The sequence below is a fragment of the Trachemys scripta genome, chromosome 3 (genome assembly GCF_013100865.1).
Source record: "Trachemys scripta elegans isolate TJP31775 chromosome 3, CAS_Tse_1.0, whole genome shotgun sequence".
Lineage (NCBI taxonomy): Eukaryota > Metazoa > Chordata > Testudines > Emydidae > Trachemys > Trachemys scripta.
In genome coordinates, this window is record NC_048300.1 from 96,667,863 (window position 1) to 96,694,258 (window position 26,396).

At 44.8% G+C, this 26,396-nt stretch overlaps 1 protein-coding gene across 1 annotated transcript in view; it reads right to left on the reverse strand.

The window, feature by feature from the left end:
* Nucleotides 1-26,396, reverse strand: part of ADGB (androglobin) — a 208,931-nt gene that overhangs the window by 171,357 nt on the left and 11,178 nt on the right. Inside the window, exons 2-3 of the mRNA XM_034765467.1 lie at nt 7,239-7,398; nt 682-774 (exon numbers count right to left, since the gene is read on the reverse strand). Of these exons, the coding sequence (XP_034621358.1) occupies nt 682-774; nt 7,239-7,398 (253 nt within the window). The remainder of the gene's footprint in view (nt 1-681; nt 775-7,238; nt 7,399-26,396) is intronic.

Consider the following 26,396-nt stretch of genomic DNA (forward strand, 5'->3'; position numbering starts at 1 on the left):
CAATGGGATAACTACCCACAGTGCAAGGCTCCGGAAATCAATGCTAGCCCCGGTACATGGACGCACACCGCCGAATTAATGTGCTTAGTGTGGCCGCATACATTCGACTTTATACAATCTGTTTCCAAAATTCAAATTCTGTGAATTCAGATTAATCCCGTAGTGTAGACATACCCTAGAAAAGAGTGCATTTGTAGAGGGAGGCTCGCAGTTCCTTCATTGTACATTTCTTGTTTTATTTAATTCAGGAAAGGTAGCATATGTCTCTTCTAGAGTAGTAGTTGTCTCTTCCCTCGCAAGGATGTGCCAAGCATTTGCAATCCATTAGCCTAGTTGTGGAAAGTTTGAATTCTACCATTCTGCTGTTATAACAATTTTGGCTGCTACTAACACTGCAGTCATCAATTACATTTCAGTTTAGTTTTCTCACACAGAACAAGCAATGCATATAAAAAGACAATACAATTGGTTTCATTGGGGCAACTCAGGAAATAAGGTGGAAGAATATGACCCATACTTTTTTTGAGAGGTTGTTGAGAATAAGTAGCATACACAAACTTTTGGAGTTTTTGCCCTATGAAATGTGTTTGTCAGAAAAATAGGAAATTTTTAACATAAAGTCTACATCACTATAAGATCTTGTATCTACTCTTCTGTACAGTTAAAACACATGCTTCTTACCTTATTATTTAAAAATTCATGTGGACGTTTCCAGGAATTCACTTTTAAGGAAGGTGGCAATTCAATCTTCCCTTCAGGGTCCTCAAAGACATGCTATATAAAATATACATGTACAAAAATTGAAAAGTTTGTATTTACTATACCACTGGATCATCAAGATTTAAAATGCTTCATTGCTCATGATTAAGGCTAAGATGCTGTCACACATATTTTTAGTAAAAGTCACGGACAGGTCACTGGCAATAAAGAAAAATTCACGGAAACCCATGACCCATCTGTGACTTTTACTAAAAATATGCATGACAAAATGGGGAGCTGCAGGCTCACCACATCACCGAGGGGAGCCTGGCTTGGAGGTGCAGGGTCTCCCCCACCACCTGCGACACCCGCCGGTGCCTCCAAGCCCTGGGGTGCCCACGGCTGCCCACAGCGGCTCTGAGCTCCAGCTGGGGTACCCTGGCCGCTCATGGCAGCTCCGTGCTCTGGGGCGCCCACGGTGGCTGGGACTTCCCAGGAGCCCCGCTGCCTGCAGCGCCCAGGAGTTTTGGGTCTCTCTGCCACCTCGGAGCTCTGGGCACCCCTGCCTCCACCCTGGCTGAGAGCTGCCTGCAGGGCACCTCTGCCTCCTCTGCGGCTGGGAGCTCAAGCCCCCACAGTTCCCAGCTGCCAGGGACACAGGTGCTGGGGCTCAAGTCACAGAGTTCTCTGGAAGTCACAGATTCCGTGACCTCCATGACAAAATCGTAGCCCTATTCATGATTATTCACTGGGAAGAAAAATCACACATTATGGCACAATGAAGAGAAAAGATGGTTACTTACCAATAAATAGAGTTCTCAGAATATACTGTGTCTGCAAAATCCATAGTCAAGAACATTAGGTGCTTGATGTGACTAGAAGAAGTGTACTCAACCTGTGGTTTTTTTTACTGCCAGAGTAAAATGTGACCATATCTCCCATTTCTTCATGGAGCCTAAGACTTTCAGATCTTTTATCGCCTCCCATTCAAGCCACATTATTTGGATTCCCTATTCTTTTCCATCTTCCAGGAAGGCTGCCCGAAGGACTCTGTTTGGGCTACTTATTCTGGGAGTAAAGACCACAGTCTGAGCAACCTCAGACAGCACCATTCTCCCAGTAATTTTTAAACATTTAAAATGCTGATTCATAAATAACATTTTTGTCTTACAACAAACCCATTGCTCAAAGGCAAACTGCTTCTTCAGATCTGCCATGAGTAAGTGGGACTGGAAGGGACCTCCTGGGTCATCAAGTTGAGTGTATGTATCTCTCCATATCAGGCAAGACTAGGGATCCACAAAGCAGGGTCACTGTGTTGGGTTCAGCACAGTTAGGGATCCCATCCATGCTGTAGCTCAATGCCTTGTGCCCCCTGGAGCAGAACCGGGGGCAACGCCGGTTCTGCCGGGTTGCAAAGAGGTCGACCTGCGGAACTCCCCACTCTCGGAAGAGCCGGTGAGCGACCTCCGAATGGAGCAACTACTCATACTGGTGGGAGAAAACCCTGGCTTGCGTATTGCGGACGCCCAGAAGGTGTACAGCCCTCAGGGAGATATCGTGGGCTATACAGAACTCCCATAGGCTCAGGGCTTCCTGACAGAGGGCTAGGGAACGAGTCCCGCCTTGCCCTGTTGATGTAGTACATAGCAGCGGTGTTGTCTGTGAAGACTCTGACCACCCTGCCACGAAGGTACGGGTGGAAAGCCACGCACGCCAACTGTACAGCCCTGAGCTCTTTGACATTTATGTGAAGGGACAAGTCCGGGATCGCCCACGTCCCTTGGGTTTGCACGTTCCCTGTGTGGACTCCCCAACCTAGGTCCGACGCATCGGTCACCAGGTCTATAGACGGGTTGGCATCCCGAAAGGGAACCCCTTGCAGCATATTGCCCGGGTAAGACCACCATTGGAGGGAAGCCAGTATCAGGGATGGAGCCCGTCCCGGGCCTGGGAGAATTGGGAGACCAGCCAGATCTGGAGGGGCCTCATTTGGAGTCTCGCATGGCAGACCACATACGTACATGCCGCCATGTGGCCCAGAATAAAGGCACGCCCTCGCTGGTGTCACTGGGAAAGCCGTGACCGAGGTGACGAGAACTCTAAGGCCTTGTCTTCACTTACCGGAGGGTCCGGCGGCACGCAATCGATGTTCTGGGATCGATTTATCGCGTCTGGTTAAGACGCGATAAATCGATCCCGGAAGTGCTCACAGTCGGCGCCGGTACTCCAGCTCGCCGAGAGGAGTACGCGGCATCGACTGGGGGAGACTTCCTGCCGCGTCTGGACCGCGGTAAGTTCGGACTAAGGTACTTCGAATTCAGCTACGTTATTAACGTAGCTGAATTTGCGTACCTTAGTCCGAAGTGGGGACTTAGTGGGGACCAGGCCTTAGGGTCTCGAACCTGTCCAGGGGGAGAGGCGCTATGGCCCTCAAGGAGTCCAGCAGCATCCCAATGAACTCTATGCTGGAACTAAGGTTGACTTGGTCTCATTCACCACTAGGCCGAGACCGGCACATGTCGACAGGAGCAGCTCCACGTGGGTCTCTACCTCGGAACGAGAGTCGCCCTTGAGAAGCCAATTGTCCAGGTATGGGAAGATCTGTACCTCCTCCCTCATGAGGTAGGCCGCTAACACAGCCATACACTTTGTGAAAACCCTGGGTGCTGTGGATAGGCCAAACGGGAGGACCGCAAACTGGTAGTGGTCTATCCCCACTAGGAAGAGGAGGAAGCGCCTATGCCCCTCAAAAATATGGATGTGAAAATACGCGTCCTGAAGGTCCAGGGCTGCATACCAGTCCCCCGGGTCCAGGGAGGGGATAATAAAGGCCAGAGACACCATGCGGAACTTGGAGCGGGCCAGAAAACAGTTTAGGCCCCACAGGGCCAGGATAGGCCTGAGGCCCCCTTTGGCCTTTGGGATCAGGAAGTACCGGGATTAGAACCCTTTGCCCTGGAATTCTATTGGTACTCTTTCCACCGCCCCCAGGTGTAGTAGACGGTCCATATCTGCTCAGTAAGGCCTGGTGGTTGGCTACCCTGAGCTGGGAAATTTGCCCGAGGAATAAAATTTTCTACCAAAAGAATCCAGTCGTCTGGCGTCCTTATTTTTGGGGGTGGGTGCAGGCTGGCCCTGTCACTCTCTGTGGTTCACTGACTCTACCACAAGCGAGTTAGGTGCCGGGTGGGAATAGAGGTACTAATGGTCCTTGGCTGGCACAAAGTACTTCCTTTCAGCCTTCTTGGAGATTGTGGCCAAGGAGGCGGGAGTTTGCCACAAGGTGTTGAAAATGTTGGCTACACCCTGGTGCAGATGCAGAACCACGTGGCCCGGTGCCGAGAGAGACAACACATTAAAGAGGGAGTTGGACAGGCCCTCCATTTACTTAGCCTGCAGCTGGAGGCTGGATGCCACCCGCTTTAACAGGTCTTGGTGTGCCTTAAAATCCTCCTGTGGGATTGATGGCGGAGGCGCCGTTATGGTGTCGTCCGGTGCTGGGGAAAGAGCCGGCACGGAGCCCTGGTCCTCGGTTGGTACTGGGGGGGTCGAGCCCCAGATCAGAGTCCAGGCATGGAACCACTGACTCGTGGCCCGCCGATTTGTCTCTTAGGTGGCCGGACAAGGCTGATGGAACTTGAGACGCTCCGGCAACCAAGCGTGCCCCCGTCTGGCTGGGCATCGGTGGCCACTGTGCCCATTAGCACCACTGTCCTTGCCACGGGGCCCCTTGCCACTCACCCGGCTGAGGGCCCAGTGGCGCTAGTTGTCCCGGCTGAGCAGCGCAGACCAAGGATGGGCGGCTGGGTGCCGAGGCCGAGGTCACCATCGAGCGCACAGTCTCACGGGAACGGTATGAGCGGCGGTGCCTGCGATGCCGCCTCCCTCGGGACCTGGACTGCGATGTCAATGAACTGTACCTGCCCGAAGAACTGTATCCACTCCCGCTGCTTCGGTACTCATGATGGCGGCAGGAGCTCCGGTGCCGAGGCATCGCCAGGGGAGTCTCGAGCGCGACATATAGTTGAGCAGGAACTGGAACGAGAGCGACGACGTCTATCCCGTCGAGACTGGCTGCGGTAGTCGTGCCACGAAAGGAAGCATTCCCGGCACCTCTCCTGATGTCTGCACTCGCTGGCAGGCAGCGTAGAGAATCCCCGAGACTACTGCCCGGGCGGCGACCCGGATGGTCTGGTCGGCGTCAAGGGAGGGCGCGAGCTGCAGGATGACCGGTCGCTGAGCACCGAATGGTGCAGGGAGCGGTCCTCGGAACGGGAACTGTGTCCCACAGGAGAGGTTTGATGGGCACCCAATGGAGGCTTGCTGTGGGACCGGGGGCCCCATCACTGGCTGCGCGCTTGGAACCGGCAGACTCATAATGTCTTTTGCAGCCTGCATCGCCTCCGGCATCGATGGCACCCGTACCAGTGGAGATGTGCACGGGGACAGCGCCGGGCTGCTCTGCTCAACCTGAGTCAGAGGCCTTGAGCCCGGGGGGGACCGAGGGCTGCCCGAAGCGGGACCAGCCTCCCCTCTTTCCCTGTCTCAGCACCACTGCAAGGTAGGGCCGTTCCCCTGTTTCTTGGAGGGGGAGCGGTGCCGGCTGTTAGAGGGGCACTGACGATGCAGCGCCGGGTGCCAAGTCCACCCGGCGTGCCAGAGTTTGGGTCAACGCCAATTCCATCAGGAGAGCGGGAAGTCTAATGTCTCTCTCCTTCTTGGTCCGCGGCTTGAATGACCTGCAGATCTTACAACGTTCGCTGATGTGAGTCTCACCCAAGCAGCGGAGACACTCAGCGTGCAGGTCACTCCTTGACATGGAACGGCGACAGGAGTCGCACGACTTAAATTAATGGAGATATCCTATCTCCTAGAACTGGAAGGGACCTTGAAAGGACCTTGAAGCTCCCTGCCTTCACTAGCAGGACCAAGTACTGATTTTGCCCCAGATCCCTAAGTGGCCCCCTCAAGGATTGAACTCACAACCCTGGGTTTAGCAGGCCAATGCTCAAACCACTGAGCTATCCCTCCCCCACTGAGCTATCCCTCCCCTGAGCCCACTCTGACAACTGAAGTAACAATTCCACGAACGGTACCACTAAGGTCGAGAAGAAAAGGCTGCAGCAGAGCTGGAGCACAAAGTTCCGACTACCTTCACTGGCAGCAAGAAGGAACTGAGGGGGGAGGGGAACGCGCGGTCCCCCTTATAGCGCGATATACAGGCACCACTCCAGGGATTGCCACGGTGCTCCCCCAGTACGGGTACTGCTAAGGGAAAAACCTTCCGGCACCAGTGCACGTGACGAGCGCGCACACCTATTGTGGAATACACATGAGCAATCACTCGAAGAAGCAGCTATTTTTTCTCAGTTGTATTAAGCACTGGCTTGTAAAAACCAACCCACTTGTATGTGGAAGTACAAGGCACATACATTTTTATTGCCACATAATGTGGCTCCACAGCTGGCATATTCACCAGAGCTCAGTCAAGATCAATAGAGCTAGAGTCAAATTAGCTCTATGTCCCCTTTGCACATCCTGCCCCTCTCTGCCCACAGCAGTAGGATTGCAGAGACTGATTTAGAGGTAGGGCAATTTGTAATTGCCACAGAGAAGAGAAGGGGGGGGGGGACTAGGTCCCCAAACTGGTGTCACCCCATAAGTAAACAGTATTGAAGGGGAACTTCCTCCTCCCCATCCTATTATCCACAAAAGGGGCAGTGCTGGACAGCCATAAAGCAATATTTTAAAGCTAATAATTTATGCAACAGTGTTCATAATCCCTGTAAAGAAACAATATATTAGTTGACCTATTAAGTAAAGGGAATGAGACCAACAAGTAATTATTAACTCAAAGTATGACCACTAATAAATATTTAAGACTATAAGATTTGTGCAATACTCAGGGAATCATGAGTCCCTAGTAAAGCCAATTTTCTGTGTTTTACACAAGCATAATTAATAAGTATTTTCCAGTATTGTTTATACTTTTACAAACGGCCGTACAGATTGTCTGAAAATGTAAAAGCAACGTGTTTGCTCCCATAAGAAGCGGTAGTTTTAATTATGATCTGAAACATTTCTGCTTTATTTAGCTTGACAACTGTTGCACAAACGACATAGAAAAATTAATGTCTTCCTTTTTAAAATTTGAATGAAAAGAGGCAAAATATATTTAGCTTAAGACTGGACTTGATCTAGTGGGAACCCTCTTAAACTTAGGCAACAATTTAAAAGATGTGCTGAAGAAATTAACATGTTTATCAGCAACGAATTATTCTGAAGTTAAAGCAAAGCATACTCCATTAAATACACCTCTACCTCGATATAACGCTGTCCTCAGGAGCCAAAAAATCTTACCGCGTTATACGTTAAACCGCGTTATATCTAACTTGCTTTGATCCACCGGAATGTGCAACCCTGCCTCCCCCCCCCCGGAGCACTGCTTTACCGCGTTATATCAGGTCGGGTTATATCGGGGTAAAGGTGTATATGTAGACAAATTAGGCTGAAAAAAAGTGTCATATTTAACTTACTAAAACTGGACTCTTTCCAGCTTTATCTTTCTCTTTTCCAACTTTTCCTGCATCCCACTTTTCTGCATTGATATCTGCTTCGTTCCATTCTGGCCAAATGGGAAATTTCCCTTTCTTTGATTCACTAGCAGCACCGACACTGGGTAACACAGCAGCTGGTCTGGAAAGCAACCAACAGTTTAAATTGAGGAGAAAGAGAAGAAAGAAAATGTGTACAATAGAAAGATTTTCAAAGGCAATACATTTTCATATCTGATTGTTTTAATTTAACTTATTTTAAAAGTTTTGTGCTACTAATTACAATATTTCCTTTGTGAATTCAGAAAAAGTAATATCAAAAGGTCTTTAAAACTACTAGATACAATTTTGGGTAATAATCCTGCAAAGCATTTACGCACATGCCATTTTAAAGTACATTAGTAATGCCACTACTAAATGGAGTATGAAATGGAGCCTGCCAGTGGCACAAGGTGTTGAGCTACAGCACGGATGGGATCTCTAACTGTGCTGAACCCAACACAGTGACCCTGCTGTGTGGATCCCTACTCTTGCCTGATATGGAGAGATACATACACTTGGCTGCCAGGTAGCAGAAATAATTCATATGCAGGCAGCTCTACAGGAGTTTGCAGAGTAAAAGGGACATGATGATGACTGGAACAGGGCATGGCACCTCCTCCCATATGGCTGTGTGATCCAGGAGTGAAGGGGTACATGTGAAAGATGACCGCCACAAATTCCTTTACACCTACTTGTTGCAAGCATAGGAGCAGCCTATGAGACTGGGACCAGGCAGGGACCTGCTGAAACGTGGCAGCTGCACCACAAGCACCCTGGCCCCAAACATTGAGGACCATGACCCCAAACACAGACAACCTTGATGAAGAGGAGGCACGTCTGAGGTGTGGACAGCCTACCTCAGTCAGCCAGAAAGGTGACCTGAGACAGAATCCGCCTCCTTGCATTGTTCTAGAGTCGTGTGCTCCTCTGTGAGGAGTTCACTGCATCTCCGTGAGGGCTTGTCTCCTGCACATGGGCAGGCTTGAGATCATGTAACATGCAGGGTGCTCCGCACAGGGCTCCACTTGCTCAGCAGCGCTCTGAGATCTGCACAGCAGCAGAATCAAGATCTCAAAGAAGGGTTTTTATACTTCCAAAAGCTTTCAAATAAAGTATATCTTATTTAAATAATCTTTCTAGTTCATAGGGGTTTTTAATATATAATTTCTCAACATTTTTCTAATTCTGATGATGTGGGTTTAAAAAAAAGACTAGGCCCCTTCCTTACAACACATTCCTTCTATTTCCTATGAGCAGCAGCAGAGGACCTAAAGCTGTATGTCTACAGACTCAGGATGACAACACTGTTTTGGTTTATACTTGGAAAGTTATCTTCACAACCATTATTGTAACTGGTTTTTGTGGTGGTGGTGGTGGTTTATTTTATTTTTATTTTTTAGATGAAAGCGGACATCCAGCAGAAACTGAAAATTGCAGGGGCCCATATTTGCATGGGAAATCTTCCCACTTGCTATGGATGAGTGCACTTTTCAAATCCTGGAATGGTTCATATATTATATTGTGTGTGTATTTATATTGCTGTGCAAATAATTGATAATATATAAAACAATCAAAATTTGAATTTTAGATCTATAATTTCTTCTTGGGGTTCTGGTGACTATACAAACCACTTAAGCTTTTCCTTTTGTGATTTATTGTATCTCCAGGACCACTCAACAGATGTGACATTTTAGATAATCTGATCATAGCCTCACAATTCACAGTTTTGTTTTGCATTTTTAATTCTATGGTATATGATTGCCTGAATTTTCAGTATAGTGAGCATCTAATTATTTATGCCCCAACTCTAATCACATAAATACCAACTGCACAAATAGGTATTCTTAGAATATTAGTAGGTGACATCCTTTACTGTTAAACTCTTTATTCTTGCAGCTAATAAGAAGGTAAGAGTAAAGTGGTGTTAAAACTAATGATTCTTCACTGTTTAATCAAATACTACACTGATACATACTACTAGTAACTCTTCCTGGGAGTTGAATTATAAAAATTCAGTACAATCTGCATGTGTATTCTGCTCTGTATATTATAAGGTATAGCCTAAGCCATCTTCACAAACTGGAAGACAGATGTATTCTCTGGGGTGAATCTTCACTTTTCTCTTCTTTCTCTATCAAGTATAAAAAGCCTCAGGCATCTCCTTTAAGATATTTGATCTTTCATTAACAGGATCATTTTCTCTACCACATCTTCTTAACAGAATGTCAAAAGATATTCCATTCTATATTTAATAATACTTAGAGTGCAAGCACAGACATGCAGATACTTAGCAGAATTTTAGTGAATTACCAAAGAGCTACCCCACTTTCAGTTTCTTTACTGAGTTTGCTGTACATGCATATATGCACAACAGTGAAGAACAACAGAATGCCAGCTCTATTAGAGGTTTCAGTATCCATGATGTTCATTATTTTTGCTCCTTTCAAAATTGATCTAGGCTAGGTCTATGCCTAAAAATGACAATAATCTAGCTATGTAGCTCAGGCCTGTGAAAGATATCAGACTCTGTGTTACATAGCTAAGTCAACCTACCCCCCCTGCGTAGACATAGCTAGGTTGACAGAAGAATATTGCTGTTAACTTAGCTGCTGTCTCTCAAAGAGGTGGATTAACTACATCAGCGGATCTCAAACTGTGGGGCAGACCTCTCAAGTGAAGCACAAGAATGTGTTAAGGGAGCTGCAAGCTGTGTGCCTTTTTTATTATTAATTATTATTATTATTAAAAGAGTCCTGGCTGTCAGCCCCAGGTGGCTGGAGCTCATGCAGAAGGGCCGTGCACATCCAGGAGGCACGGATAAAGGGGACAGCCAGAGCCCCACCACCCAGGCTCTCCTTCCCTCTGCCCCTCAATCCCTCACGGGAAGGAGCCCAGGCTCAGGCTCTCCACACACACACACAACCCACCCAATCCCTCACCTGGAGGTGGTGGGGCTCCAGCTGTCAACCCAGGGTGGCAGCAGCAGCGCAGAAGTAAGGGTGGCAATGGGGAGCTAAGTCCAGTGGTGAGCTGGAGCCAGTTCGCACCGGTTTGCGGGAACTGGTTGTTAAATTTAGAAGCTCTTTTAGAGCCGGTTCTAAAAGGGCTTTTAAATTTAACAACTGGTAAAGCTCCAGCAGCTCTCCGCACCGCACCCAGCCCCAGCTCACCTCTGCCTCCTCCCATGAACGCTCCACCCCTCTTCTCCTTCCCCTTCCCTGCTTCCCGCAAACCCCCAGCTGTTCGCGCGGGAAGCCTGGGAGGACTGAGAAGCAAGCGGCGGCTTCACACAGGCCCTGGCTCTGGCCCCAGCCGAGCGGCTCTGGCCGACCTGCTCCACCCCGGTCAACCGGCCCTTGCCCCAGCCAAGCGGCGCGGCTGTAGCACCGCCAGCCACCTCCAGGCAGCGCGGTAAGGGAGCAGGTGTTGGATAGAGGGCAGGGGAGTTCGGGGTGGTGGTGGGGCGTGGTCAGAGGGCAGGGAACAGGGGGATTGAATGGGGGCAAGGGTCCTGGGGTGCAGTCAGGAAGGAGCAGGGGTTGGATAGGGCGGTGGGAGGTAGTCAGGGGACAGGGGTTCCAGGGGCAGTCAGGGGACAGAGAGAAGGGGTGGTTGGATGGGGCAGGGGTCCCAGGGGACCATCAGGAATGAGAGGAGGGGTTGGATGGGGCAGCAGGGGGCAGTCAGGGGACAGGGAAGGGGGGTGGATGCAGGTGTCCCGGGGGGACATCAAGGAAGCAGGGGGTTTAATGGGGCAGAAGTACTGGGGGGCGGGGCAGACCACAACCCTCCTCGTGGGGTGAGGAGGAGGGAACCAGTTGTTAAGATTTTGGCAGCTCATCACTGGCTAAGTCTACTGTGAAAAGTGATATTCATCAATATTACTTTTCACATTGCCACCCTTACTTCTGGGCTGCTGCTGGCATGGCATGGCACTGCCTTCAGAGGAGCCCCTGCTCTGCCTTCAGAGCTGGGTGGTGGTATATGTAAGGGGGCGGGGAGGGAGGGTAATAAATGACAACACACACACACACACACACACACACACAAAGAAGTGGTACCTAGTCAAATAAGTTTGAGAACTGCTACATCAATTGAAAAACCCATTTCTGTCAGCGCAGGAAGCATCTATGCTACAGAGGCACAGCTGCAGCACCACGGCTGTGCCACTACCATACAAACATACCCCTAAACAACTCCTTTGCATAGCAAGGTGTCACCACAACACATCCCCTTTTAGCTCGAGGTGGCATTTCAGCATCTGTGCCTCAGTTTCATCCCACTATCCTTTTGCCTACTGCAGGCATAGGACTGTCATGGTGCTCTATCCAGACTATTTCACTGAAATCCTAAAATTACATATACAAAAACCAAACCTTCAGCCTAGTTCGGCTCATCTGACACCCACTCCAACTCAGGCACACTTTTGACCACCCTTCTGTGCCTTTACCCACCCCATGATCCCAGGGCTGGCCCACTCCTTCCCTTACTCAGGAGTTCAGGGAGACTCCAGCTAAGCTTCTAGCCCACCCCTGGAGAAGCTTATCTGGCCTTTCTCCTTCTCAGACTTCCTTTAGGCATCTTCCCAGAGAGAATACTTCTATTCAGCCTCCTCCCACAACTGGCCTTACTCAGCTCCTTATGGACCAACAAACTCTGTCCTGCCCCAGCTGGGCTTTATTTCTAATTAGACCAGGTGCAAGCAGGCAGCTTAATTGGCCTCTCAGGCCAATATTAACCTTTTCATGGGATGGGTGGGGTAAACTACTGCATCATGCTTTCACATACACCCAAATTATCAAATAAATACATAAATAAAAATTGCATGTTCTTATGTTTCCCTCTGGAAATATAAATGAAGTATCTGGCAGTTTAAAAAAACTTCAAGGACAACTTGATTGTCTTACAATTTTTAATTTATTTATTTATTGGTCTAAATATGTGTGTTTAGTTTTTTTAAGTATTTATGGACAAGAAAAAGATTAATTCAATAATAAAAAAAGATGTTCAGGAGTCATTCCCAAAGACAATTAAAAAATTCCCATAATTCAATGTTTAAACATTAAATCATCCACCGCTATTTGGGGTGGAAAGAAAGGAATTTAATTAATATTTTCCTAACCAATGAAAACCAAAATACTAACCAATCCTGTTTTCACTCAATATTTTATATTTCAGCAAATCTTGAGTTATTGCAACCTAGCTAAAGAATTTAACAAGTTTCTCAAAAAGGGAGAATAATACAGTAGTTGAGAGTACTCTCTACACAATAGCTATGGGAGTGGGGGGGGGTAAGGAACGAGACCTACTAAAAGAGCTGATCTTCCATACAGCTTTTTGTAACATAACTTAAAAAATTTATATGAAGATGTCAGATTTTCATTATTTCCTTTTCGGTTTTGCTTTGTCATTTCCAAGTAATTTTTCATCCATACTGTGGTTCCATATGCATTCCTCCAAACCATAAAAGATAGGTGTAGACCTTGCACTTCACAAACTGTTTTGGTGGGAATGATGGCTGGGTTGCTTCCCTCCCTTGCAAACATTTTTATTTGGTTCATTTCCTTTCTTTGGCTTTTGCTTAGTGAGCTAAATTTGAGAAAGGCCATACAACCTTTTCCCCACTGTAAAATAAGTCTCCTTTATTTTTGGCCACTTGTAACATACAGAAAGGACAAACTGGTCTAACAGTACATTAGTGGTGCCTACACTATCTCCTTAACGCTTCACATAGGGATCTTGCTAGAGCCTTCAGTGTATACAAGAGCCTTTTCCTCATCCATACTTGGAACCAAATCTTCCCCATGAATCCCATAAATTTCAATAGATCCATTTATTCTTCATTAGTGTTTCTCAGGATTTGTCAGTTTCTGCAAATACCTTTTTTACTCTTTTCCCTAAATCCCTGTCATTCTTTATGACACAGGTTGCAAAGTGTCTACTTTCTTTGCTGATCTCAACTGTTTAATTTTTTCAGCTTTTCTCTTTAATCCTTCATCACTAACCTGTTATGTAACCAATCATTTTCTAGCAAGCTTGCTACTTCAGTTTCTAAATTTGTTAAGGCTTTCTTCATGTCATCCATTTTATGGCAAGTAAGTGGTAGAAAGGATTTCACGCTTTCCTTATGATATCATGATATTGGCCTGGGAAAAACAATTAAAATGAGCCTGACGACTGGTTGAGCAGTGCAAAGCTTGAGCTCTGGGACCAGACCCCTGCCGTTTAAATAAGCCAGTCCTCTTGATTTGGGTATTCTTATGTCTAATGTCTTAGACACACAGAAACAAGAGTCTGGAGTTCACTTCCTACTCCTCAGTGACATGCTACATTAGCCATTGCTTATCTTCTCAGTGGCAGTTTACCTACTTAGTGACTGTCATTGCTGGCACCTGGCTCCACCCACATACACCTTTTGTGCATTTATTTAAAAGCTTTATCCATTTTACATGAAAATGTACAAAAAGATGAACCATTAACTTAACCATACAATCCCAATGGAAGGTAAGATATGGGCTATATTAGCAGCTTCTCTCATTGTCTCCTGGGCAGCATTTCCAGTTTGGGAATTGACTTGGTAACTGAAAGCCAAAACTTAGTTAACACAGAGTTAAGATTGCCCGGGGGTGTCTACCTCTGAAAACCAGAAAATGAACAGATACAAACTTCTGAAGCAAACAAACTTCTGAAAACCAGGAAATACATTAAGGTTCAGGCCACACCCATAATGGAGCTTTAAATGTTTCCCTACAGCTGTCAATAGCCACTGAGAATAGTTCAGTGAGAGGGAGTGCCATAAATAAACATGAAGAATGACTGAGAGAATGTGCCATTTGTACAGATTTGATTTGCTGCATTTATCTGCATGCACTTCAGCTGTTAGGTGTAGCTGTACTGAATGGTGAAGTGATTAATTGGAGCAGGTTAGGAGTGCTGTCACTCTGGTATGAGGAAAAGTGCATGCATACGTTGGGGATCAAATATGTCTCATTTCAGGACTAAATTCTGTAGGCTGTGTCAACAGCAGTGTATAAGGGTCTTCTTGCTATAGGGATTGTCAGCAGTCTGGTGTCATGTATGACAGTGGTCTCTGGAGCATAGTGAAGGGCAAGTGAAGGCAATGTCTCGGACGGAATCCTCAAGGCAAAGGTGACCTAAATCCAAGTTTTGCATAAGCAAACAAAAGGTGTTAGATTTTGTCCTATAGTGCTCATATGCTGTTTCCTGAATTTTCTATAGTAACTGTAAGGGTAGAGCCCATGATCCCTGACACCCCCGCTCCAGCTGAAACCAGGAGTGGAGCCTTGGGGAGCCCCAAGCCCTGGCGCCCTCCATAGGATAGAAGCTGGGAACTGAGCCGCGGCGCTGAAACCCCGAGCCCCAGCACCCCATGTGAGGCTGAAACCAGGAGCAGAGCCGCAGGGCTGAAACCCCGAGCCCCAGCACCCCATGTGAGGCTAAAACCAGGAGCAGAGCCGCAGGGCTGAAGCCCTGAGCCCCAGCACTCCCCCCAGATCTAAAGCCCTGAGCCCTGGTGCTCCCGAGGGTCAGAAACCCTGACCCCACCCCACCGGAAGCCCTGACCCTCCCACCCTGCTGCTCAAGCCCCAGCGCCCCACCCTTCCAGTAGCTGAAGTCCGTAATGTCTTGTTCAGCATTATGGACAGTTCAGAGTTACAGACAACCTCTATTCCTGAGGAGCCCATAACTCTGAGGTTCTAGTGTAATTATCCTGGTCATCCCCTTTAACCCTTTTTAAATATTAGCACAATATTAGCCTTCTTCTAGTTTTCTGGAACTTCCCCAAGATTAATTGAAAACAACATTAACTGTCCAGCAAGCAAATTGGTCAGCTCTTTCAAAACCCTTGAGTGCAAGTTTTATGGACTTGCTGATTCAAAAGTGTCCAACTTTAGTATCTGCTGTTTAACATCCTCCCAACCTACTACTGGACAGTATTTCATGATCATTATATGATATGACTACATCATCTCTTCCCTCCCAAAACTATAGGTAAAATATTTATTAAATATTTCTGCCTTTTCAGCATTATTATTCTAACATATCCATCTAGTAATTGACTAATACAGTGGTTTTCAAATAATGTAATCTGCTACATAACCCTATCTGAAATAGGGGACTCATAATATACCTATGAAAACAGAAGGGGAAAAAATGGTCTGCAAGGGATACAGGATTTTTCTGGCAGACAAGAGCTCGTGTACCCCTAGGGATATGTGTACCCCAGTTTGAAAACCACTGAATTAATACTATTGTTAGGATTCTTTTTGTTTTCTGCTGGCCATATTTCTCCTTGTCCTTTTGCTTCCCTTATCAACTTTCTATGATTCCTTTTACAGGAAAGACTCACCGAGGAAGATTCAGAATTAAGAATACTATATCCCTGTTGGTCAAGGACAAGTCTGTTTTTGTAAGTAGTTTGGCCTGCTTGGATGTGTAATGGATTTGAGATTCTGGTACTTGGGTTCCCAGGTAACAGTTGCTTTCCGGACTAAACCAAAAATGTAATAAAAAGTTACATGCAGAAGTCGTTAGCCATGTTTTGTGTACTCAGTTTACTGGAGATGACTTCAGTGAGAACAAGGGAAGCAATGTAATGGCCTAGAAATAATGTGATGATCATTAAGAACTCTGTTTCCTTACCTTCAAGAACGAGGAAAATAACAGTTTCTGCATCCTAACATAGCTGCAGTTCACAAAGAATAAAATAACAGGGCACAATGATAATGATAGGCAATCATTCTTACTGCTCAACTTTAAAAAAAAATCTGAAGTAAAAATGCATTTTATTTGTTCAGTCGTTGACTTTGTTTTTTAGAAGTCATAGAATCTACTTTGTGTCATCAGTCTCTCACTGTCAACACTGATAATTTTCACTAAAAACACTTTGGGGAAAACATGCTTTTTAATATCAGTAGTCAAGTCATGTAAAACTTTTAGATCTGCTGTTTTTCCTTTCAGCAAAATTCCATTCATTAGCTTATCCACATTTATATGTATTTCTACGCTGATCATTTTCAAATGTCAGTTGAATTTAAAAGTAGTGCATACCAACAAGATTTAGGTCCAACTCTCACTCCCTACCAATGTAACCAGTGAACTGAAACCACAAGTGCATGAGTTAAGTCAATTAATACATTTTTTGTTAAAAGAAGAATTTGAATTGGCACTAATTCAGCAATGCAAGTACAGAAATATTACAGTTGCAAGAATATTTGACTAGTATAATAATTTAGAGACAATATAGGAAGCTACATTTAAAAAGCTATGGATGAAATTCAGCAGTAAGGAATTATTTAAATCTAAGCACTCTCACTCTGTCATAGTCTACCCTATAAATGACCTCAATGGATTGGCCCATGGGGAATAAGATTCCACACTGAATATTTTATACAGGTCACAATGGATTTAATGATAAACTTGTAAGATCACACTGTGAATGAACCTAATCAAAGCTAAATCAAAACACATTTGACATATTTTTTATACAAGGATGCATGTGAGTGAAAGTCTAGTCTTGGTGTTCAAACAGTGCATATGTATTGTTTTAGAGTTTGGGGCCCCTGTTTTATTCCCTTCATTTTTCAGTATGCCATCACCAGCAATAAGCTCAAAAAAGTAGAGCTAAAAGGAGAAAGCACCTGCTTCCTGGAAAGAGACCATCTGGTTGTTGCTGCTTTGGACAGCAGCAATAGCCAAACATCTGCAGCACAAGGAAGAAGGGACGGGAAAGCTCAGCTGGTCACTTACAGTGAGAATAACTAACTTTACACAGAGTTCCCTACTCCTATCCCCTTCTGTTTATGAATCAAGACATGTCTTAGGAGGCAAAGGAACACACTGGATCCTTCACCTAGAAGGTAAGTTATCAGTGTGCCTCACGAAAGGTGAATCAAAGCCAAGTCTAGATGTAAAACACTGCAAGGATTTGGGTGAGCATTGACTCTCCAAGACATGAGAGTATCTAGTTAATTAAGCCTAAATTCCAGAATGCATGTTATGAATTTGTTTTATATGTAGCTATTTGTTTCCAGTACTTCTACTTGCGATTACTTGACTCTCTGCTTTTTAAAATAAACATTCTTGATTTCACTATAAGCATATCTAAGTGCTGTGTGTTCAGTGGAGCGATGATCTGAGTAAGTGGAACCAAGGCCGGCTCTGGCTTTTTTGCCACCCAAGGCAAAAAAGTCTCCTGCTGCTCCCCACCCCCCCCGAGCCCGGCAGGGGAGGGCGCCGAGCCCGGCCGTGGGCTGCTCTGCCTGACCGGCCGGAGCGCCGGGGGGAGGGCGGCGAGCCCACTGTGGCTCCGCTCTCCTCGGTGGCCAGAGCGCTGGGGGGGAGGGCGGTGAGCCCAGCCGGGGCTCCGCTCCCCGGCAGCCAGAGTGCTGGGAAGAGGGCGGCGAGCCCACTGCGGCTCCACTCTCCCCAGCGGCCGGAGCCACCGCACCACACCACCACCCTCCAGGTGCCGCCCCAAGCACAAGCTTGGTGGGCTGGTGCCTGGAGCCGGTCCTCAGTGGAACTGGTAAGCTGGAGTACACTGTTCCTTTGGAAGCAACAAATCTGTGAATATTGAGTGTCCGGTAAACCAGGGGCTGGACACTCCAGGGAGTTGCTTGGAGGGAGTATGGAGTTGGAGTATGACTATTGCTAACCTGTAGAGTAACAGCAGGGTCTGCATAGGCCAAGAGGATAGTGCTTGTGTTGCCCATGGCCAGGAGAGTTGGGGAGCTGTCCCTCAGCAAGCACAGACAAGCTTCCTCAAACTAAGGTCAGGTGGTAGCTTGGTGCCTCGCAGCTTTGAGTGCTCCTGGGAAGTGTCAGAGCCAGGCCCCAGAAGTAAGAGCAGGGAGCCTGTCTATCCTGGGCTCCCAATGAGTCCCCAGCTGGCACCCAGGCAAAGTAGAGGAGGAAGCCATCTGACTCAAATGCAGAAGGTACAAGAGCTGGATTGGAGGACAGGGAGGGAAAAGAGTAGATTGGGACAAGGAACCTAGTGAGATTGAGTGAAGAGGGTGAGAGGGGAGAGACAGATTAGATGATGAGTTGGAAGGAGGTAACTGGGACTGGCTGAGCAAGGAGACAGGAACTGGAATGAGAAGCCTGAGGAACAGAGACTGGGAAAGAAGCCAGGGGTAGGAAAAATAGAAAAATTGGTGGAGGCAATGAACAGAAGGAGTCAAGCTTGAGGGTAACTAGTGAAAGGGTCCGTGGCTACTAAAGCACATTTCTCTCCAAAGCTTTGGATGGAACTCAAGATTCTCGAGTCTCACTATTTCTCTTTTGTCAGCAAATGTATGTGAACCCTGTTGACAAAGTGTGTCACATCTCCCTCTAGTGGCTGGTCTACACAAAGCATGACAAACTACAACTACTAGTGGTTACAGGGGTCGGCAACCTTTCAGAAGTGGTGTGCCGAATTTTCATTTATTCACTCTGATTTAAGGTTTCGCGTGCCAATATTATATTTTAAAGTTTTTAGAAGGTCTCTTTCTATAAGTCTATAATATATAACTAAACTATTGTTGTATGTAAAGTAAATAAGGTTTTTAAAATGTTTAAGAAGCTTCATTTAAAATTAAATTAAAATGCAGAGCCCCCTGGACCGGTGGCCAGGACCCAGGCAGTATGCGTGCCACTGAAAATCAGCTCGCGTGCCGCCTTTGGCACACGTGCCATAGGTTGCCTACCCCTGGGTTACACCATCAGCTCTAGTAGCTGATGTCTGCCTTTGCTTCATTCAGTGTACAGGATGAACCTGCTCTTAAAATGAATCATGGCTGTGTTGTGAATTAGGCTGTTGTCTATAAAACCACGGTCTCATTTATTGCAGAAGTTGGAAGGTCTGTAGTAAAGGAGGTAGGGGACTGCAGGAAAAGAATCAGACTGGAAGGGACCTCAAGAGGTCTTCCAATCCAATTTCCTGCACTCAGGGCAGGACTATTATCTAGACCATTCCTGACAGGTGTTTGTCTAACCTGCTCTTAAAAACCTCAAATGACAAAGATTCCACAACCTCCCTAGGCAATTTATTCGTGTTTAACTACCATGACAGTTAGGAAATTTTTCCTAATGTCCAACCTAAACCTCCCTTGCTGCACTTTAAGCCCACTGCTTCTTGTCCTATCCTCAGAGGTTAAGAAGAACAATTCTTCTCCCTTCTCTTTGTAGTAACCTTTTATGTACTTGAATACTGTTATGTCCCCCCTCAGTCTTCTCTTTTCCAGAGACAAACCTATTTTTTTCAATCTTCCCTCACTGGTCATGATTTCTAAACCTTTAATCTTTTTTGTTGCTCTTCTCTGGACTTTTTCCAATTTGTCCACATTTTTCCTGAAATGTGGCACCCAGAACTGGACACAATACTCCAGTTGAGACCTTATCCAAGAACTTGTTGGATAATCTATCCCCTACTGTGTTATTTTTCTAACAGATGTTTGGGTAGTTGAAGTCCCCATCACCACCAACTCCTGTGCTTTGGATGATTTTGTTAGTTGTTTAAAAAAAGCCTCATCCACCTCCTCGTCCTGGTTAGGTGGTCTGTAGCAGACCTCTACCATAACATCACCTTGTTTTTTACCCCTTTTATCCTTACCCAGAAACTTTCAACAAGTCTTTCTCCTATTTCCATCTCAACCTGTCTAAATGTATGAATCTTTGATATATAAGGCAACACCACTTCCCTTCAGGAAAGAAAGGATGGCCTCATTGTTGAATGCTGCCCTGGAGGATTGGATTCTGTCTCTGCCTCTGCTACAGGGCAACAACATATATGGAGAAATATAAAATGCTACATGCGTGCATTAACTATTGTTAAGGCTACGATTTAGTCATGGAGGTCACGGAAGTCATGGAATCCGTGAATTCCAGTGACCTCCGTGACTTCAGCCTGCGGTGGTCAGGAGCTGAAGGGTCCTTCACCACCCGCGGAGGTAGGGAGCTATGGGGTACCCCCTTGCGCCTCTGGTGGTCCCCATAGCTTCGAACTCCCACAGGCAGCCGACTGCTGTGGGTGGCAAGGGAACCCCCGAGCTCCCGAGCGCCACGGCCCCCTGCACTGCAGGTGGCAGGGGTACCTTGCAGCTCCCAGCCCCTGTTGGCAGTGGGGGAACCCCACAGCTCCCAGCCTCCACGGGCAGCGGGGGACCCCCAGAGCTGCAGGCAGCAGAGGTACCCCGGAACTCCCATCTGCTGACGGTGGCTCCTAGTCCATGCACAGCTGCCACACTTCAGGCGGTGTAGGGACCCGCAGATCCCATTTTGTCACAGATATTTTTAGTAAAAGTCACAGACAGGTCATGGCTTCCGTTAATTTTTCTTTTTTGCCCGTGACCTGTCTGTAACTTTTACTAAAAATATCTGTGACAAAATCTTAACCTTAACTATTGTAGAAAAAATAAGAGATTGAAAGTAAGAAAGTAATAGATAACATAACATTTAGTAGCCAAATATTCATTATATTCAGATCAGTAAAATAATGTCTAAAATGAGAGATTGTAAATGCACATAAGCAAAATCTCTGTCTTGCATCATCAAGGGAATTCAGTCAGTTAGCACACTGATCTGGTTATAAATGGCATTCCCACCATCTGCTACATACTTTATTTACAACCAAGTGGCACTCTAAGACGTGTGAAATTCTTTCCTGCCTTTGAAAAGATAATCCTTAAAAGCAAATCTCTACCGATCATTGCAAGCAAGGGACAAACACTTCAGCAGCAATAGGATATAAACTGTTTTGGAAGTAAGTTTTTTATCTCTAAAGAACGATACCATATTTCTTGTGTTCCTAGTATATGACAGGATAGAACTCCCCACCTCAAAGATTTTTCACCTACAGAGAGTAGCAGTTGTAGTGATGATGACAGATGCTCCTGCTGGTCTGCACATATTACAAATTCCACTACCGCCTTTTGAATCTAAGGGCTTGTCTACACTAACACTTTACAGTGTTGCAACTTTCTTGCTCAGGGGTGTGAAAAAACACACACACACCCTGAGCGCAGCAAGTTTCAGCGCTGTAAAGCGCCAGTATAAACAGTGCACGGCTCTGGTAGCTACGCCCCTCGTCAAGGTCGTTTTTTTAGAGCTCTCCCTGCACTCTGCTGTGACTACACAAGCCATGTTAAAGCGCTGCCATGGCAGCGCTTTAACGTTGTCAGTGTAGACTAGCCCCAAGACCGTAACTCATTTGTGTGTATATGTTTACCTGATTTAACCTTGTAAATAACTCATTTCTTTTTCTTAGTTAATAAATCTTTAGTTAACTACAAGCGCTGTCTTTGGTGTAAGATCTAAAGTGCAATTGATCTGGGGTAAGTGACTGGTCTTTTGGGGATAGGGGGGTAACCTGGATATTGTTGTGATTTTTGGTGCAAGGGACCATCGGTCACAAAGGCAAGCTTGCCTCGGTAGCAAGATAGATCGGAGTACTCAAGGGGACTGTCTGTGACTCTATGGTTAGAGTGGTAGAGTGCCTGAGGAGTTTACACTTGACTGTGAGTTCTATACTTAGATTTCATCAATCAGTTTGGGGTTTGTGTCTTTTTTCTTATCAGTGTGCTTTAAGGTTGGTACTCATGCTCTTGAGCCACTCAGACAACTTGACAGAGATAATGTAAAATCAAGGGGCACGGGAAGGAAAGAACCTTAAGTGGTCAACTTATATATATATATATAGAGAGAGAGAGAGACCTATCTCATAGAACTGGCAGGGACCTTGAAAGGTCATTGTGTCCAGCCCCCTACCTTCACTAGCAGGACCAAGAACTGATTTTGCCCCAGATCGCTAATTGACCCCCTCAAGCACTGAACTCACAACCCTGGGTTTAGCAGGCCAATGCTCAAAACCACCAAGCTATCCTTCCCCAGTTTACAAACTGGTGGTTCTTTTCAGATGGTCCTGTTGCTCCACCTGTTCTGTACCTCCTTCCCTCAGGCATAGCAACATATAGCTCCAGTCTTTTAACAAGTGGCAGATCATAATTGGCTAACCAACACCAATTAAGTGTTTGGCAACCTTAACTAAAGGCATCACTATATACTTCTCCAATAATGTCTGCTGTACAGGCAGCATCTATAGCCTTATATGGGCTCAGATATGTTGTGCTGAATCAGACTGGAAAGCTTAGTGAAAGACAAAAAAAATCCTCTTAGGCAATCCAGCAAGAAAAATTAGGGTGATCAAATTATACTTTATGGCTACCTGTACGCATTACCTTTATAGAACTTAAAATAGTCTGGTCATGTATAGAATGTAAATATAAAAGATACCTCCAGTATTTGTAGAATTAATTCACAATTTTCAGGGCTTCTTTCTCTAAATAACTTTAAAGTCTATTAATCATTGTTCCTTTTTATACTATCAGTACTTCTATAATAAGTCACAAAATTTCAGGTATGTATTAGATAGCAACAAATACCACTTAACAGTAGGAAAACAATGTAAAACAAAATTTTACTGCAGCAACAGATGCTCATTAGAAAAGTGAGATAATCAGAAATAACATGCCTTGCAGTTACTGCAGACTACTAAACTTACAGGATGATATTTTCTCACCCATCTTGTAATCATCCATGTCCTTCTTTGTCATAGGGACATCAGTGCGACCATGCCATCTGGGTTTTGTAAACTAGAGTTACACATCACTTGCATATTGACTGAAATATGGCCAAAATTGTCTTGCAAACATATTGAACAAGAGGGGTAACAGAAGCCCACATGATAAACAAATGTCCAACACTGGCCCTCTGAGATCTGAGAGGAAAGAACAGATCAACCTTAACCAGGGGTTCAACAGAGAGATCAACAATACCCAGTGGTCAAAGACAGCCAGACAGATCTAAAACAATCACCATGGACACTTGACCTTTGTTTGTCATTAGGGGAAAATCATCATCATCATCATCATCATCAACAACAAAATAGTGCTATTTTCATGCCACACAGGATGTATGCCAGATTGATAACAGTCAAGAAAGTCTGAGGACTCTACCTGGTAAAATGACTTTGCTACAAGATTCAATAAGTTTACCCCAAAAGAAAAAGTTAATAATACTGTGACAGCTGACAAAATTTTAAATGTCAAGGGTTGTGGGCTTAATGACTACTACTTTTTGACTAACTGGCATGGCACAGGGAGGCATTAATAAATTCATCCAACAGCAGACCACTCATAATCCACACCTAGCCCTGTTAGATTTTACTGGGCATGAGAGGCACAGGTCCAACTTGCAAAATGCAAGACTTAGCTTCCAGAGAAGAAATGGCATTTGTCTCTTCTTGACATATTTCTGCAAATAAGGACAATCTTTTCTGTAATATCAATAAAAAAATAATCTTTGCATCAAGAAATAGACTATTTCCACCACCTAGATTTCCACTGGTCAAGATTTCACTGGTAGGGAGGAAGAAAAAGTGTTCTTTATTTCTACAACAGAGATAGCGCAGATTTTCAAAAAACACATATTTGGCAGATCAGAGTTAGCAACCCTAACCTCCTCCCTGTGGGCCTGATCTAAAGTCTGTTGATATCACTGGAAAGATTCTCACTGACTTCAGTAGGCTGTCATTCAGAATCTGAATGTGTAACCTATTGCAGACTCTCCTGCACACTAAAATGAATAAACCTGTGTGCTACATCATGGCTGATACACTGAGATGTTTGATTAAAAGCACCCGTTGAAAGGACTAAGATAATTGGAACATTTTGGATATTTAGGGGAGGAATTTAGGGCCCAATTATGTAGTGTGCCAAGTGCTATCAACACCCACTCCAATGGGAGTTAACGCCAATCAGCATCTCACAGAAGGCACTCATCACCTCAGAAGTGAAGTACTGGTCCCACTGAAATCAACGGTAAAACTCCCATTGACTTCAATGGGACCAAGATTTCACTCCAAGTCTTTAATGACTGAAGTCCCAAGGTGTGCTCAACACAATGACGATCCTGTTGAGAGGGTCTACTAGCTCTGGTAATTGGCCTAGAAAGAATGCCATGATTATGGTTTACTTATATTGCTTATGAAAAATGGCATTAACCTATACATGATTTCATAGTCTAGTAAATGCCAAATTCAGTTTTCCAATTCAGTCTTTATCAATTCTGGCAAAGAACAAAGAATTACTCAATCTAAAATAGAATGCTGAAAGGAAAATCAGAAAGCATTTGATTTAATAGCTATTTTGTCAACACAGTATTAACAATAAAAACATATTAAATATTATATTAATAAATTATTTTCTAAACAAATAAAAATTCTCCTAAAAAGTAAACTGAAGTGGCTATTTTTAAAACTAGTAAGATAATATATCCTGTGTTCTGTTAAAACTTTCAAAATTATTATAAAGTCCTGCTTCTAGCATTTCTGTTGCAGAAACCAACTACATCCTGCTGTGATTATACATGCATAACTCATTAATAGTAATCAGCATCACATGTGCAGAGGCAGAAACACAGGCCACAAAAGGAGTAGCAAGAAACTGCACTCTGTTTTCTCATGAGGAAAACAAGTTTCCTTGTAAAATGTTTGCTTCAAGATAAAAATATCACTTCTTAATAGATTAGAACAAGCTGTCACCTCTTTCTCTTGATTTAAATTCACTATCTATGGTTCAACAGAACTTCCTCACAGCTTAGACCAGAAAGCTTAACTGATGGTTTGTTGAATTAGAAGAGATATACTGGTATGTTATCCTGACCTGACGCTTTTTCAACTTACGCTTTAAAAACAGTCTTCATACATCCAAAAGATCTTAATCATATTAAGAGGCTGACAAAAAAGTAATTAGAGATAGGGTAGTCTGCAAAACAATTCAAGAATTACTGCAACTTCAGGTTGTTTGTCAAATGGATTTTTAGTGTTGCCAGCTTTTATGGCCATCACCGTACATTCGGGTGACCAGACGCCAAATGTGAAAAATCGGGATGGAGTGGGCGGTAATAGGAGCCTATATAAGAAAAAGACCCAAAAATCAGGACTGTTCCTATAAAATCGGGACATTGTCAGTAACAAAGAAAGAGAGCTTGACCCTGCCCTATGCTACAATTTGTGCTGTGAATCAAGTTAAAAAAACAAACAAACAAACAAAAAACACACAGTCTGCTAGTGCATGCCAGAGCAGCAGCCAATTTAAGAAGCTACAATATGTGCACATAAATCACATCATTTAGGCTTTTACCTCAGACCCTAGAGACAATGGGCCTGATTCTCATTTATATTAAGGTCACTCTACATCATGTTGGCAGAAGAGGCTGAAAGTGTGAACAAATGTCTTTCTAAACGATATGCTATAGCTCAAACTGAGGTTCTGGCTTGATGCAGAAATTTCTGGGTGAAGTTCTATGGCATGTGTTATGAAAGAGGTCAGTTTAGATTATCATAATCCAGTCCAAAAATAATTGGTCAACTGACCAGTCAAATATTGTCAAATAATGTCAAAAATGGTCAGATATTTTAAAGCACTAATTTAGCAGAACAGTAACAAAAAAAGAGTAAGACGTCATGGTCTCCAATAGGCTTAGATTTAAAAAAAAAAAAAAAAAAATGGAGATATCCCATCTCCTAGAGCTGGAAGGGACCTTGAAAGGTCATCGAGTCCAGCCCCCTGCCTTCACTAGCAGGACCAAGTACTGATTTTGCCCCAGATTCCCAAGTGGCCCCCTCAAGGATTGAACTGACAACCCTGGGTTTAGCAGGCCAATGCTCAAACCACTGAACTATCCCTCCCCCTGAAAGGTCATTGAGTCCAGTCCAGTCCCCTGCCTTCACTAGCAGGACCAAGTACTGATTTTTGCCCCAGATCCCTCAAGGATTGAACTTGCAACCCTGGGTTTAGCAGGCCAATGCTCAAACCACTGAGCTATCCCTAAACTATTTAGATAGTTTTTGTAACTAAGCATATGTACTAAGTTATTTAACTGAGTGATTTTTAACTCAGAAAAATGCAAAACACAATGAAATTTTAAAAACTGAAATAATTATTACTATATTTTTTAGTAATGTTAGGTTAAAAGTGAATTCAAGACTGAAGTATTACAAAAGAGAAAAGTGAAATTAAACAGAAATAAAAA